Source organism: Calonectris borealis, chromosome 3 (assembly GCF_964195595.1).
Source record: "Calonectris borealis chromosome 3, bCalBor7.hap1.2, whole genome shotgun sequence".
Classification (NCBI taxonomy): domain Eukaryota; kingdom Metazoa; phylum Chordata; class Aves; order Procellariiformes; family Procellariidae; genus Calonectris; species Calonectris borealis.
Window position 1 is genome coordinate 68,563,689 of NC_134314.1, and position 12,544 is coordinate 68,576,232.

The following is a 12,544-nucleotide window of genomic DNA, read 5'->3' on the forward strand; positions in this document are numbered from 1 at the left end:
GCTTACTTTTTATGCAGAAGTTGGACAGTTAGCAATTTAAAATGACAGTCAGTGGTTTTGTTTCCTTTTTTATCTGGGAACCAATGCAAAATATCTGAACGTGGTTGCTTTAGGTCAGATGTTAACACCTGTCCCATTCTCCCCTCTCCTGTTTCCTACACTGTCTCTGTTACAAGACCTCTTGCACATGGTGCTGTTGAAATCATAGAGTAAGTAAGATCTGGAAGTCTGCAGACATACAGATCTGCTCATCCATCTTCAAGAAAGATGAATTCAAAACTGCAGAGAGAGCTGCAAAAAGCATCATGAGACAGCTGTTCTTGTTCAGCCTAGCAAAACGGAGCCCGAGAGAGCCTGAGTGCGTTTGGTGAATGTAACGAGTTGGTATATAGCCAGGAGAGAGCATGTCTAAAGGACAATGCTGGCACAAGTAGAAAGGAATAAACAGTGGCTTGAAATACATTTAGACTGGAAATTAAAGGAAGCTTTCTAACAATTAGGATTGGTCTTTTCTTGAACAGAATTTTAGTAGCAATAGCAGGAACAAAAAAATGAAGCTGGTTAAATCTGAAGTTTATGAAAGGATTTGTATGAGGTGAGCACCTGCATCAGCACAGTCAATGAGTCCAAAAAGGAGACAAAAGACACCTTGTCTGGCCCTTTGTCCCGTGTTTCTGAATGTTCCTGGGTTTTGATTAATCAAAACACAGCTCTCTGCCTAGGCTGGAAAGGAAACCCATGATTCTCAAAACTCAGTAATTACTGAGTTTCATTTTGCAGAGAGTCATCCTGCAAAAGACAACAAATCATATATTACTTCCAACTTCCAGTTTACATAGTGTTCCTAATAGAATAGAATCATAGAATCATAGAATAGTTTGGGTTGGAAGGGACCTTTAAAGGTCATCTAGTCCAACCCCCCTGCCATGGGCAGGGACATCTTCAACTAGATCAGGTTGCTCAGAGCCCCGTCCAACCTGACCTTGAATGTTTCCAGGGATGGGGCATCTACCACCTCTCTGGGCAACCGGTTCCAGTGTTTCACCACCCTCACTGTAAAAGATTTCTTCCTTATATCTGTCTAAATCTACCCTCTTTTAGTTTAAAACCATCCCCCCTTGTCCTGTCACAACAGGCCCTGCTAAAAAGCTTGCCGCCATCTTTCTTCTAAGTCCCCTTTAAGTACTGAAAGGCTGCAATAAGGTCTCCCTGAAGCCTTCTCTTCTCCAGGCTGAACAACCCCAACTCTCTCAGCCTTTCTTCATAGGAGAGGCGTTCCATCCCCCTGATCATTTTTGTGGCCTCCTCTGGACCCGCTCCAACAGGTCCATGTCTGTCTTGTGCTGAGGGCTCCAGAGCTGGACGCAGTACTCAGGTGGGGTCTCACCAGAGCAGAGTAGAGGGGCAGAATCACCTCCCTCGACCTGCTGGCCACATTTCCAACTGAGTTGTGCTCGTCTTCCAGGAGAAGGGTGCTTTGCAGTTGATGTAGATTATATGCTTGTGCTGCAGCACTACTGGTTTTCCGTGAGCTAGCTTCATGTCACTGCTTTAGTTGTAGAAACAAAAATACCAGTACTGTATGACAAAAGCATCGGGTAGAAAAGCTTTGGCCTTCGGTTCCTTAGAAGTTCACAAAAGTAAAGAAAAAATTCTTTTATTTTCCAACCCAGTCATGTATGGCTTCTGAAACTATGCCCAGGATTTTCATAGGTCCATTTGGTCCAGAGTTTGCAACAGGTTCCACATTTAGCTTCCAAAATAAGTCATCTGATTTTCCAGAGCATATGGCACACTGGCATCTCTCTGAAAGTCTTTGAGACTTGATAAGTCCCCACAAGAGCTGTTGTATCCTGAGTACTTTGTAGCCCTGACCATCATTTAGGTGTTTACATGAGAACACAGCTTTCTGAAGAGTCGGGCCCCAATCACAATTTCTGGGAACAAGAAAATCTGGTCTCAAAGTGAGCTTTCTTGAAAATCTGGCCTTTCGAAAATTTGTTCTGAACATAAACATGTAATTGATTCAAATGCTTAATGAGACATTAACATATGCTTTGCTTTCCTATTTAAAGAGTAATTTGTAGGTGGATTGCTTTTACAGCAGATATCTCGATCAAGGCAGCAGTGAATAAAAGATATTCCTATCTGATGGTCTTTTTGAGACCTTTTGTTAAAAGGTCAGTTTGTGATGAACAGATGTCTACATTAAGAAAAACAAGAGCAATAAAAATACATTGCAGCTGGTACTGAGGTACCAGGGGGATTGGCTTGAACAAATAGATGGGTCTGAACTGATTCAGATGCCTCCTTGTTTTGGCAAAAGATGCAAAAGAAGGAGCAGGCATGAAGACCAAGGGTCCATATTCAAGCAGAATCATGTTAGGGAGGTACAATTACAACATAATTGTATCTCGAGCCATTGACAGACATCAGACCATCCCTGTCACGGTTCAAGATCAAGCCACTGTTGCCGTTATTAATTATTTGTATTACTACAGTACTTATGTATATACCAGGAATTTATTGTGGTGTCTTACATAAATGCAGAAAAACACAAAAAAGTTCCAATGGACTTGCAGTAAAAGAGAGGACACTGTGATTAGGCACTGAAAAACAAGAGGGGACCAGACCAGGATAACAAGCACAATGCCGGCAGCCTAAACATTGTCGGCTTTGGCATCACAGCAGAGGGGAATTTGAGGGAGGACAGTCAGTGAATGTTCACAAAGCCTGAGGGGCAGCAGAGGAAAAGCAATGAAAAGCATCTGCTTCAAAACTTGGCTTGTCGCTGGCAAAAGCTGGTATAGTGGACTGGTCAGGTAGGAACTGGACATCTGTATCTCAAGAGTAAATGAGAAACAATAGTTTGGGCAAGATCAGGCTGACACTGAGGGCAGTCAAGTTTATATCCGATGAGATAAAAAAGGTGAAGCTAACAAAGATAAAAATGACAAAGCTAATAAGACACCAAGAGGGTCGATACAGTCAAAGGCAATCATCTTCACCACAGCTTTCCTCATGGCTGTGAGCAAAAAGAAGAGTCATTGGTCAAGGCCAAGAAAAGGGCATGTACGTAATCAAGGGGCAGTCAAGACCCGATGAGAGCTGTAACTATCTGAGCAGATAGGATGCTGCTGTGCAGAAAGAGTCTGCCAGTCTTTGGTATGATGTACGTAACAGGATGGAAAGAGATGTCCTAGATAAAGATGATATCCCAGAGATGGCAAGGTATTTCAGTAAAAATCAATGTTATATAAATTGCCAGTTTTAATCACAACTGAAGTCTGCAAGCAAGAACTTGGAGGTGATGAACTGTTCCAATTTCGTTTTTCATTTATAGTTTTTAGTTATTTCTCTGCAGAAAATTTGAAAATTATTAGTTGGTTGTCACTAAAATGTGTTTATTTGCAACTAAGTAAAGCTTTAGCCTTATATTTTGTGCTTTTTTTCCTGAATCAGAAGGTAAATTCTAATACACATCATTTAATCAGTTATATAGTTTAACGTAGATTGACTGAGATTCTAAATAATTGCACTGTATTGCTTTAGAATATGGTGAATGGTGTCTTTCTTTTTACTAGGTTATCGTTCTCTTTTTAATATTTTCTCTACTAATATGACTGGAAACAAAACACAGTAATGGTGTATAAGTACACAAGTTTTAAATTCTTTCTTCTTAGTAAATAAAATTTTAGCATGCTGGACCCATAAGTAAAAGGTATATTAAAGAATTGTTTACACTTAAAATTCTTTCTGATCATCATGTCCTTCAAGATCTTCAAAATATAAAATCTTATCTTCTTTTGCCATGTTTGTTATTAATGGAATTAAAATTTTAAAATGTCCTGCTTTTTCAGAATTAAATCAGTTTTTCAACTTTGAATGAAGGTAGGTAGAATTTCACAAGGAGATGCTTTTTGCTATAAAAGAGGAGAGCAAAATGTAACAAATATGTATGTTTGTTTCTTCTTTCGAAGTCTTTCCCTGGTCCAGAGTTCTTTCTCTGGAAAACGAGAATCTGTGCTCAAAAGAATCTGAAAGGTTGCTATGCAATGGTGCTTGCAAAACATTAGCAAAAACATATTAGTCTATAATGGGCTGGAAATAAAGGAGGAAGACACTAGGCAGTTAATGTTAATTCCTTCAGTTCATGAAGAGACATATGTGTGCATGTTGCTTTTAATAACTGCAGGTGATGCATTAGATTCATGTTAACAAGCCTTAAGCCAGAGGTTGAAAAGGCTTTGTTTCTGAGATGAAGAATGTCATTGTTGTCCAACACATTATTTGTTTTTCATCTACTAATCTTAAAATGAAAAAGTGCTGCTTATCTCTTGGGAATCTTTTACATGGGAAGGAAGAGAACAGGGAACGGACAGGAGGTCCAGGAACAGCCATTTAATGTGTGTAAGAGTGAGGCTCTAGTAGGAACATACTGCAAGAAATGAATTGGTTTCCTCTCGAGTGATAAAAGAGAGTGTTAGAAGTCCTTGCAATATTTGCTTGGCTCCTTTCTTCCCCAACCACTGTAGTGCTTAGTCACATGCAAATAAAGCCCATATGATTCTGATGGTATGCTCTTGCTTTTATAATATCCTTTTTCTGGAAGGTTTGGGAAGGCTATCTTGAGACCGAATGGGCACAGAGTTGGTGTAATTGAGTAGATAAAGACTCCTACCTGGGAACAGCTAGTCTTACAATCGTAGCGATTATGTTGCGAAATTTTACGTTGACTATAAATGGCTCACCTACATTAACAGTACAGTTGGCATTAGGCGTGCAGTTTTGAAGTTAATTTCCTGGTCATCCCCACTTACCCTTCTTTGGTTTGCAGAGCGTGCAAGCCAGGTTTCTTTTGGTTGAGTCTAAGCCAAAAGATACATTCAGGCACTTGTGCTCCCACCACTACTGGGCATGCAATCTACAGAACTAGCCTGAAGCTAGTCCAAGGTCAAGTCTCCCAAAATGCACATTGTGGACATTGGGTCCTCAGTGCTACCTCTTTCACTCTACAGAGCCATTCTTATTGCATGACACAATGTAGATACAGTCCAAATTCCCATTGACTAAGGAACTGCCGATTCTTGAAAGTGCAGTCTTGTACCCAAAGAGCTTGCAGCAGAGGAGAGTATTCCCATGGCAAATGATATCCTATTTGATTTAGCTTCATCTCTTTCTGAAGAGTAGAAATACCCTGGGGAAGATACCAAAATAAAGTAGCTATGAGCAAGCAGTCTGCAGCTTAGGAGAATGGGTTGCTTCAGGGGAAAATTTCAGCTGCATAGCCATATTTGAACCCATGGCTGAGAGAATGGCCCTGTTCACATTCAGATTCACAGGAATCTGAGTTTTATAGCCTCTTGATCTCAGAGGGCTGGAAAGAAGCCGAGGGAATATGGCATTTCCCTTGTTTAGTTTGCAGCCAGCAGTCTAGTTGGGGATACCGAACATTAAGGATGATCCTTGGAGGTCTAGAATAGATGAGACTGAGAGAAATGCCAGGCAGAAATCTTCTGTGAGAAGGACTTGAACTGAGACGGACGGTAATTTTTTTCTGAGATAATACTTCAGTAAGAGGCAAAAGATCAAGAAGTCTCTCCTGATTCCCAAGAGCTCAAGCAGCAAAAAGTAGCCATTGTTGTCAGGCTTGCTGTTGTACTACGTGGCGTATGTCTGTGTCAGTTGGCTTCTGTTCACTTTCTTATCCATAGAGAGCGCTACTGATCACTGCCCAGAAATACCGGCATCCCATGCTCCACCACTACCCAAGCCTAAGCCTAAATCTAAAAAAGCTCCACTACCACCAAAAAATGCTATTGCTGCTTCCACCACCACCAGCCATAAGAGTAACGAAGCACCTCATGCTAAAAAAAAGGGAAAGGCTCCTGCTAAGCAGCCTCCTCTCCCACCGCCCAAGCCAACAAGTCACAGTGCAAATCGAGAAGCTGGTGAGTACTGCACAGGCAGTGCCAGTTACGGTGGGTGCATGTGCATGGGGGTGCTTGGCTTGGTCTTACGATAACTTCTGCCTTCGTACATAGCAGCGTTACTAAAGAGCATGCCACAGATGTTTTTAGCTAGCTGCCCGCTGAGCTCTGGTTCTGCTGTCTGCAAACACCCCAGACAGCGGACAAATCGCTTCGCTGTTTAATGAATGTATGCACAACACCAAGCACATCAGAGACTATATTGAATTCCTAGCTCAAGTGTGAATGCTGGCAACAAAATGACCCAGAGAACTGCTGAAGAATCCGCAGGGAAAAAGGTGACTTCTGAAACCAAACTTATGAGTTGCCCCAAAGTAAAACTACCATGGTATTGCTGTAACTTTCTGCTGGAAATATCTACTATTCTGATTAATTTGACAAGATTACAAGATCTCAAAGAGGTGAAGGATAAAACCATGAAGACGTCTTTAAAGACTGTTGAGTAGCAGTTGTTCTAGCTGCAAAAAAAAAAAACTATAGCTCATTAGAAATGGCCAGGCTTCCCTGAGCTGGTTGATGGCTTATTGTGATTCTGAATATGCACTGGAAATGGAATATATCCATCATCAGGCACATAGCAGATGTATTTAGCAGTACACTTTGAAACCGAAATTCAGCAGTGATGCTAGATTAAAGATTATAGGTAGCTGTTCTTAAGGTATTGATCTCAAGTTTGAATGGTTGTAATTTAGACGATGACCAAAATGAGAACATCCAGATATAATTTGAACACAAGCAATATTTTGATGAATGGACTGTATATATGCATTGGCCAACTTATACAAGCCTTGTGTTTTCAATCCTCTGTCAGTCTTTCAAAGCCCTTCAATCCCTCCAGTTTTCTCTCCAAGTATACCTCTTCATAGCTTGTACATTTTGGCACGTTTATATTTGAAGCACACAGAAGAGGACTGTTTGAAAACATTGCAAGACTGCTAGAGTTACAATAACAACTTTGCCGTAAAATATCCATTAACTTGATATTAACTGTCCCTACTACATCAGACAATACAAGAATAAGTATTTTGAAAACCCAGAATTTGCTGCTTGTATTTCACATTCAGCTGGAAAACTCAGTTCTTCCCAGGTGAAGGAACCTTATAACAGCAGACCTTTCCAAAATAAAACAACCCATCACATAAAGAAACGTTTAGACCAATGGTTGGTAACAAGCTCTCAGGTATCTCGGTTCTTAAATTAAAATACATTCAGATTCCAGATTTGTCTTTTAGTAGGCTTGCTGAGATTTTATGCAATGCTTGAGAGCATAAGGGTATAAAGTATATCAATATATATCCCTCATATAAAATAGTATATGTTCTACTGGTAATTTCTTCCAACATTAGGTACATTGCGTACATTTGAAGTAGGGCAATACTCAATAAATAGAGCTGATCAGGAGCAGTATTTAGTACAAGAGGTTTATCAGATCCCTGCGAAAGTGAACACATGATGCAGCCAGTGATCCAGTCCCATGAAGGAGAAGATGAATATGAGTAACAACTGAGCCGTGGCTCTCCTGAGGGCACCACAGCAGGTTTCCAAACTGAAATAGTGGAGTTGGGAGAAGGGGGACTTAAACATAAGCATGGACATGTGCCAAAAGGCAAGTAACAGCCATGAAATTTTTCATTTAAACAAAATTCAAATCTTCTACTGAAAAAGAGGCATGACAGAAAATTGTCAGCCAGCCCAGTCAGAAGCAACAACAGCAGCAGCACTTTTGACCCACGTGAAAGTGTAGGGGGGATTTTCCCTGGGAGAAATCTTTCAAGTTGCTGTATCTGATTGCAGGTCCAGAAAGGTTCTGAGAATAATGTAAGTTTTTTTCAATGGAAACATCTTCTGACATTTTCCCAGCAACAATTATAGTGTGGCTGTATATTTGTATTATGCTGGTGTTCTTAAGCATAAGCATGTAACTGGTTCTGTTGACCTCCAGCCTGTGTTTAAGTGCTTTGCTGGATCAGAACCAGAGCACTTTCTTACTACCATCCACTTACTCAGTAAGGTTTCTGCTAAATAATATGCAGGTTGGAGCCACCATCTATTTCCACTGCAATTATGAACTGCTGCCTATACCGTTTCTTTGCTGCCTTTTGATTTGCCAGTAAATCAGTGATTTGTAGTTGATGTGGATGACTAGTGCAGTGTCAGTAGATTCTGTACTGTGCCCTTTACACTTACCTTGCAGCACAAAGAGGGGCAATGGTTTGCCTGAAGTCATGACTTTCTGCAGACTTTTCCAGAAGTACTGAAAGCCTCACAGCGCTCTAAATGTTTATAAACCATAACATTCAGCTACAGAAGAGAACAGTATAATGTGTCTTCTGAATTGTTTTCCATCTTCTTTGAGACTGAGAACAGTCTCACTGTGAAAGCTATTTTTATATTGTGAGCTTATGGCCGGTATCTGTATTTTGGTTCTGTCCTAATCTGCTGGGGTTTTGTTTTTATTTAAATGCTTATAAGTAAAGTAGGCCTTTCAGCAGATTTCTATTACAGCTTTCTGTTTTACTCGGTAAGCTTAGCCGCGAGGCTGCTGTGTAGCTTTATAATGCTTTCATTTGTTCTCTTGAGGTTAATGCGTTTTTACTGCAGCAGAAGTGTTTGAGTTGGCTGCATTTTGATGAAAAGGCCTGAATCGTTCAGGTGGTTGTCATTTTTACTGCTTTTTAAATGAAAGTCGGAAGTCTGAAGCTCCCGATCCAGATGATGGGTGCATCAACACAGCAATCAGAAATGTGGCCGGAATGCACATGGGCATGCAGGCTAGCTGAAATCTCTTGCAAACTTGGGCATTGATACATATATGCTTCAATATAGTAAGTATCACAGGATTAAACGGCAACATTACCGGACAGATTGTACAGCTAGTGTCAAAACCTTGTGTCACTACGTTTTTCAAGGCTACCTGAGTTGGTCACGGGTAAGACGAAGACCTCTGGTATATCACAGGAGGCCTTCAGTGCCTCCTCCCTTCTGGAGCTCATTTGTGCAGAGTGAGATCAATGGTTTCTGCCTCTGTTTTATGGACGTGCCCAGCTGGACCTGAAAGTACCTCTTGTTTTGCTGTCCTCTGCTGCTTGCCACTAACTAGGAGCACACCACTTGCCATAACATTGTGGAAGGTAATTAACTGATATCCATAATGGTCCTGAGGTGTTCATTGAAAAGCATAAGGAAGATCATGGTGTCCTCCTAGTGCTCAGACCAAAAATTCACGTAATAGAAAAGGTCAGGCAATTTTCTCTGGTAGCAGTTTTTTTAAATAGGGCACTAAACACGTTTGGAATAAGTGGTGGACTTTTTAGACGACATACAAGCAAGTTGTAATGGGCCAATGCAGAAGGCTAGAATCAAACTCTCACCCATTTGTGAGGTTGATCCCCTCCACTGTTCTTGGGCAAGTATTCATCGTTTCAGTTTTTCCCACCTCAAAGGTGAAATTTGAACTGCAATATTTACTCGTCTCAAGCATATAGATGAAGGATTGTAGAAGTATCATCAAGTGTAATTTTTTCATTTTTTAAATATCAGCACAGGTCAATCCATGCAGAAAGAATGGTACAAAAATCATATTGTTGCAAGACTGTAAAATGCTTTATCTTTTCTTATTTTAGCTAGTTCCTCTCATGCAAAAAAACCACCAGTCTCCAAGTCCTCTTCATCACCATCTCCTTCGTCCACATCATCTCATCCCAAAGCCTCTAAGGAGACTTGCAGCAAATCGGGCACGTCAGGGACTCCCAGGGGCAAGAAGAAACCTGGGAAACAGTCAGCCCCACGAACAGCGCCAGACGGGGCTGCTTCTTTCCCCTCAGGTGCCACAGCCAACAGGTTGGAAGCGAAGGCAGAAAAACCCGAGCCTGAGCAACCTTCCATAGTAATTTCTGAAACGGAGGACGCAGACCAACCGAGCAAGCTCGTTGTCCCCCCTCCTCCCACCACTGCCCCTCCTCCACCTCCACTTCCACCTCCTTTTCCTGCTGCAGCCGGTCAGCCCGCTGTCTCCTCAGATGCCCAAGATGTGCCAGATGGCTGCGTGGCAGGGCCAGCCGTCCCCGCGTCAGATACTAAACCTCTTCTCCAGACTGAGCGTGGCACAGATGAGAGCCTGAGCAGTATGGCCCTAGACAGTGGTCCAGATGCTAGTGGAGAAGACACAGAAAGGTAAGACGGTATGGCTGTCATGGGTAAGTGGTAAGACCCACAGACAAGGAAGCCACATTTCTTCTCGTAAGGGACACTGTAGGCGCGTGGGGATCTCTTCTGTCTTCTGCTGACTGGTAACGGTTTGTGTCCTTTTCTCGGGGGCCCAGAGCAGTGTTGCATCTCAGCACAATTTGTTCTTTGCCAATGTCTTTGAGCCATTCACCTGCAGTGCCTCATGTTTCCCCAGAAGGTCATTGCTCATAACCTGCCTCCTACGTCGTTGCATGGCTTAATGTGACCACTGCAGTCAGCAGTTCAGCTAGTAGCTGATAACACTTTTATTTCTCTCTCACAAAGGCAAACAACAAATAATGCTGAATTACAAGGGAGGTTTTTTTCGTGGATGTCATTAAATATCTCGCTGCTAAAGCCCTCAATTCAATAGCTGAATTTACTTGCAGCCTTGAAAATGACAGTTTCAGGCTTCGGTTAGTAGGTGTTTGGTCTGTCACTGTCTAATACCTTGTGTAAGTCTCAGACACTATAAAATCTAGTCAAGAGCAAGGCCATAATTACATTTTTTAAGCAAAATAGTTGGCAGCATAAAAGAAGCTGGCTTATTAATCTGTCTTCCCTGCCATGAGAACCAGCATCTTTTGTAACAACCCAAGTGAGTTTAATCTAGATGCTAGTGGCCTAGAGACTTTCCTTTAAATTCTTGCTGGTATCTCTGTGCCAGCATTACATTCCTGTGCTGCTTCTCCCCTCGCTCTACCCTTCCTTTACATAAAGATTTTCCCAAGGCAGAAAGCACTCTGCTGCTGATTTCCATGTTCATCAGCGATGGACGTGAGCATTTTGGACTCAACTGCAGTAAAACTGTATTTACAATAAATAGAGTTAGGCTTCCAGAACAGGAAGCTTTGCGCTCCCATCTGCTCTCCGACTCGCTCTTCTCACCCCCAACTTTATGAGCTGTTTTTCTCTTCTTAGTAGCTTTTATGTACTACTGGTCCCATCCCACAAGAAATAAAAAAGAATTAGGATTTTTCTTTTTACAGGCTTTGCAGCATGTCATTCCAGAGTGCTTGACCCTTTTTTCCTAACATACATACAGATACTTTATATGTTTTTAATATGTATTTTTTAGAAAGAGAGGAGTTCATCTGAGTAACAGAACTTTTGTTTTCATACTTGCTTATACAGTTTGTCTCCCATTTGTGTTCTGTGCTGCTTGCATTAGTGTGACACCATGTCTGCTTCTGAATTGACAGTTTGGCTACCAAAGAAGACCAAGAAGCGGAGGCACCTGACCAGGCACACTCTGAACCGGTGGAGGAGGCTTCTGACGTGGCTGCCCCTCCTGAGGGTGAAAGTAGCAGAGAGAGCCACAGCAGCGACTCGGACTCTGATGGACCGATACTGTACACAGATGATGATGATGATGATGATGATGATAATGCAAGTGCTGAAAGTAAGCCCCTGACAAGAAGGGTGTACTAGGAAGGGATGGCCACCGTCAGATATATTTAATATACATGCTTGGCCTGGGCTGCTCAGAGAGCCTACTAAGCCTCTGTGATTGCATCCAGATTGCTAATTGGAGCTTACTGGTTGAGTGTAGTCCAAAGACGTCTACACCCAGTGAGATTCTGTGCAGCTGCCTCCATTAATTTGTGGCCTTCAGGAGAGCAAATACTTTGGGATGGAGCTGCTAGCAAGCACATCAATCCATGGGTGATTCTGTTCCAGGATCTGGTTCTCTGGCAGGGCATCCCACCGAGAAGTCGCAGGCTACCTTTTGCACATTGTTATGTGAGCGTGCCTGACCCGTGCTAGTGCAAAGTAAAGAGAGGAGGATATGGCTGCATGGGATGGTTTTAGATGATTTAAGATTTTACCACTACTGAGAAATGAGTGTCCCATTTCCCAGACGGTTGTGCTCAGAAACCTGCTGGGGCCCGTGCAACGGTGGGAGCAGATCAAGCATTGCGCAGATGGGAGTGGAGGTGGGAGGAGGAGGTTCAGGAGAACATGATGATGGAACAAGGCCTCCTCGTTAGGGCATCAGTGAGCCATTGATTTGGCTTGCCCATGTCATGACCCTCTACTGTTAAAGCACCAGTGTAGCTTTCAACTGAATTGCACTAGAAATCCTAGAGTTTCTTGTGGGAGTAACAGGTAGGGGTGGACAACAGAGGAGGCCCATCAGTCAGCAGCTTCACTGTCTGAAAGTCATTTCTTCCTCTTCGTTCAGGGTGTTTTTAAGCATTGGAGCACCTTAGCAGACAGAGCAGATCACAGTGGATTACTTCTAAGTTTATAGCTTTGAAATTTCATCTGGGGTCATGGCTGTATCATCACCAGATATCATTTGGCAGAAGTCCTTGCTGCTGCTG

At 42.2% G+C, this 12,544-nt stretch overlaps 1 protein-coding gene across 3 annotated transcripts in view; it reads left to right on the forward strand.

Moving 5' to 3' along the window:
* Nucleotides 1-12,544, forward strand: part of PHACTR2 (phosphatase and actin regulator 2) — a 144,972-nt gene that overhangs the window by 112,057 nt on the left and 20,371 nt on the right. For 2 of the 3 annotated variants that reach the window (XM_075146023.1, XM_075146021.1), the window contains exons 5-7: nt 5,715-5,951; nt 9,614-10,163; nt 11,420-11,619. In XM_075146023.1, the coding sequence (XP_075002124.1) occupies nt 5,715-5,951; nt 9,614-10,163; nt 11,420-11,619 (987 nt within the window). The remainder of the gene's footprint in view (nt 1-5,714; nt 5,952-9,613; nt 10,164-11,419; nt 11,620-12,544) is intronic. The other variant, XM_075146022.1, reaches the window with a different exon arrangement.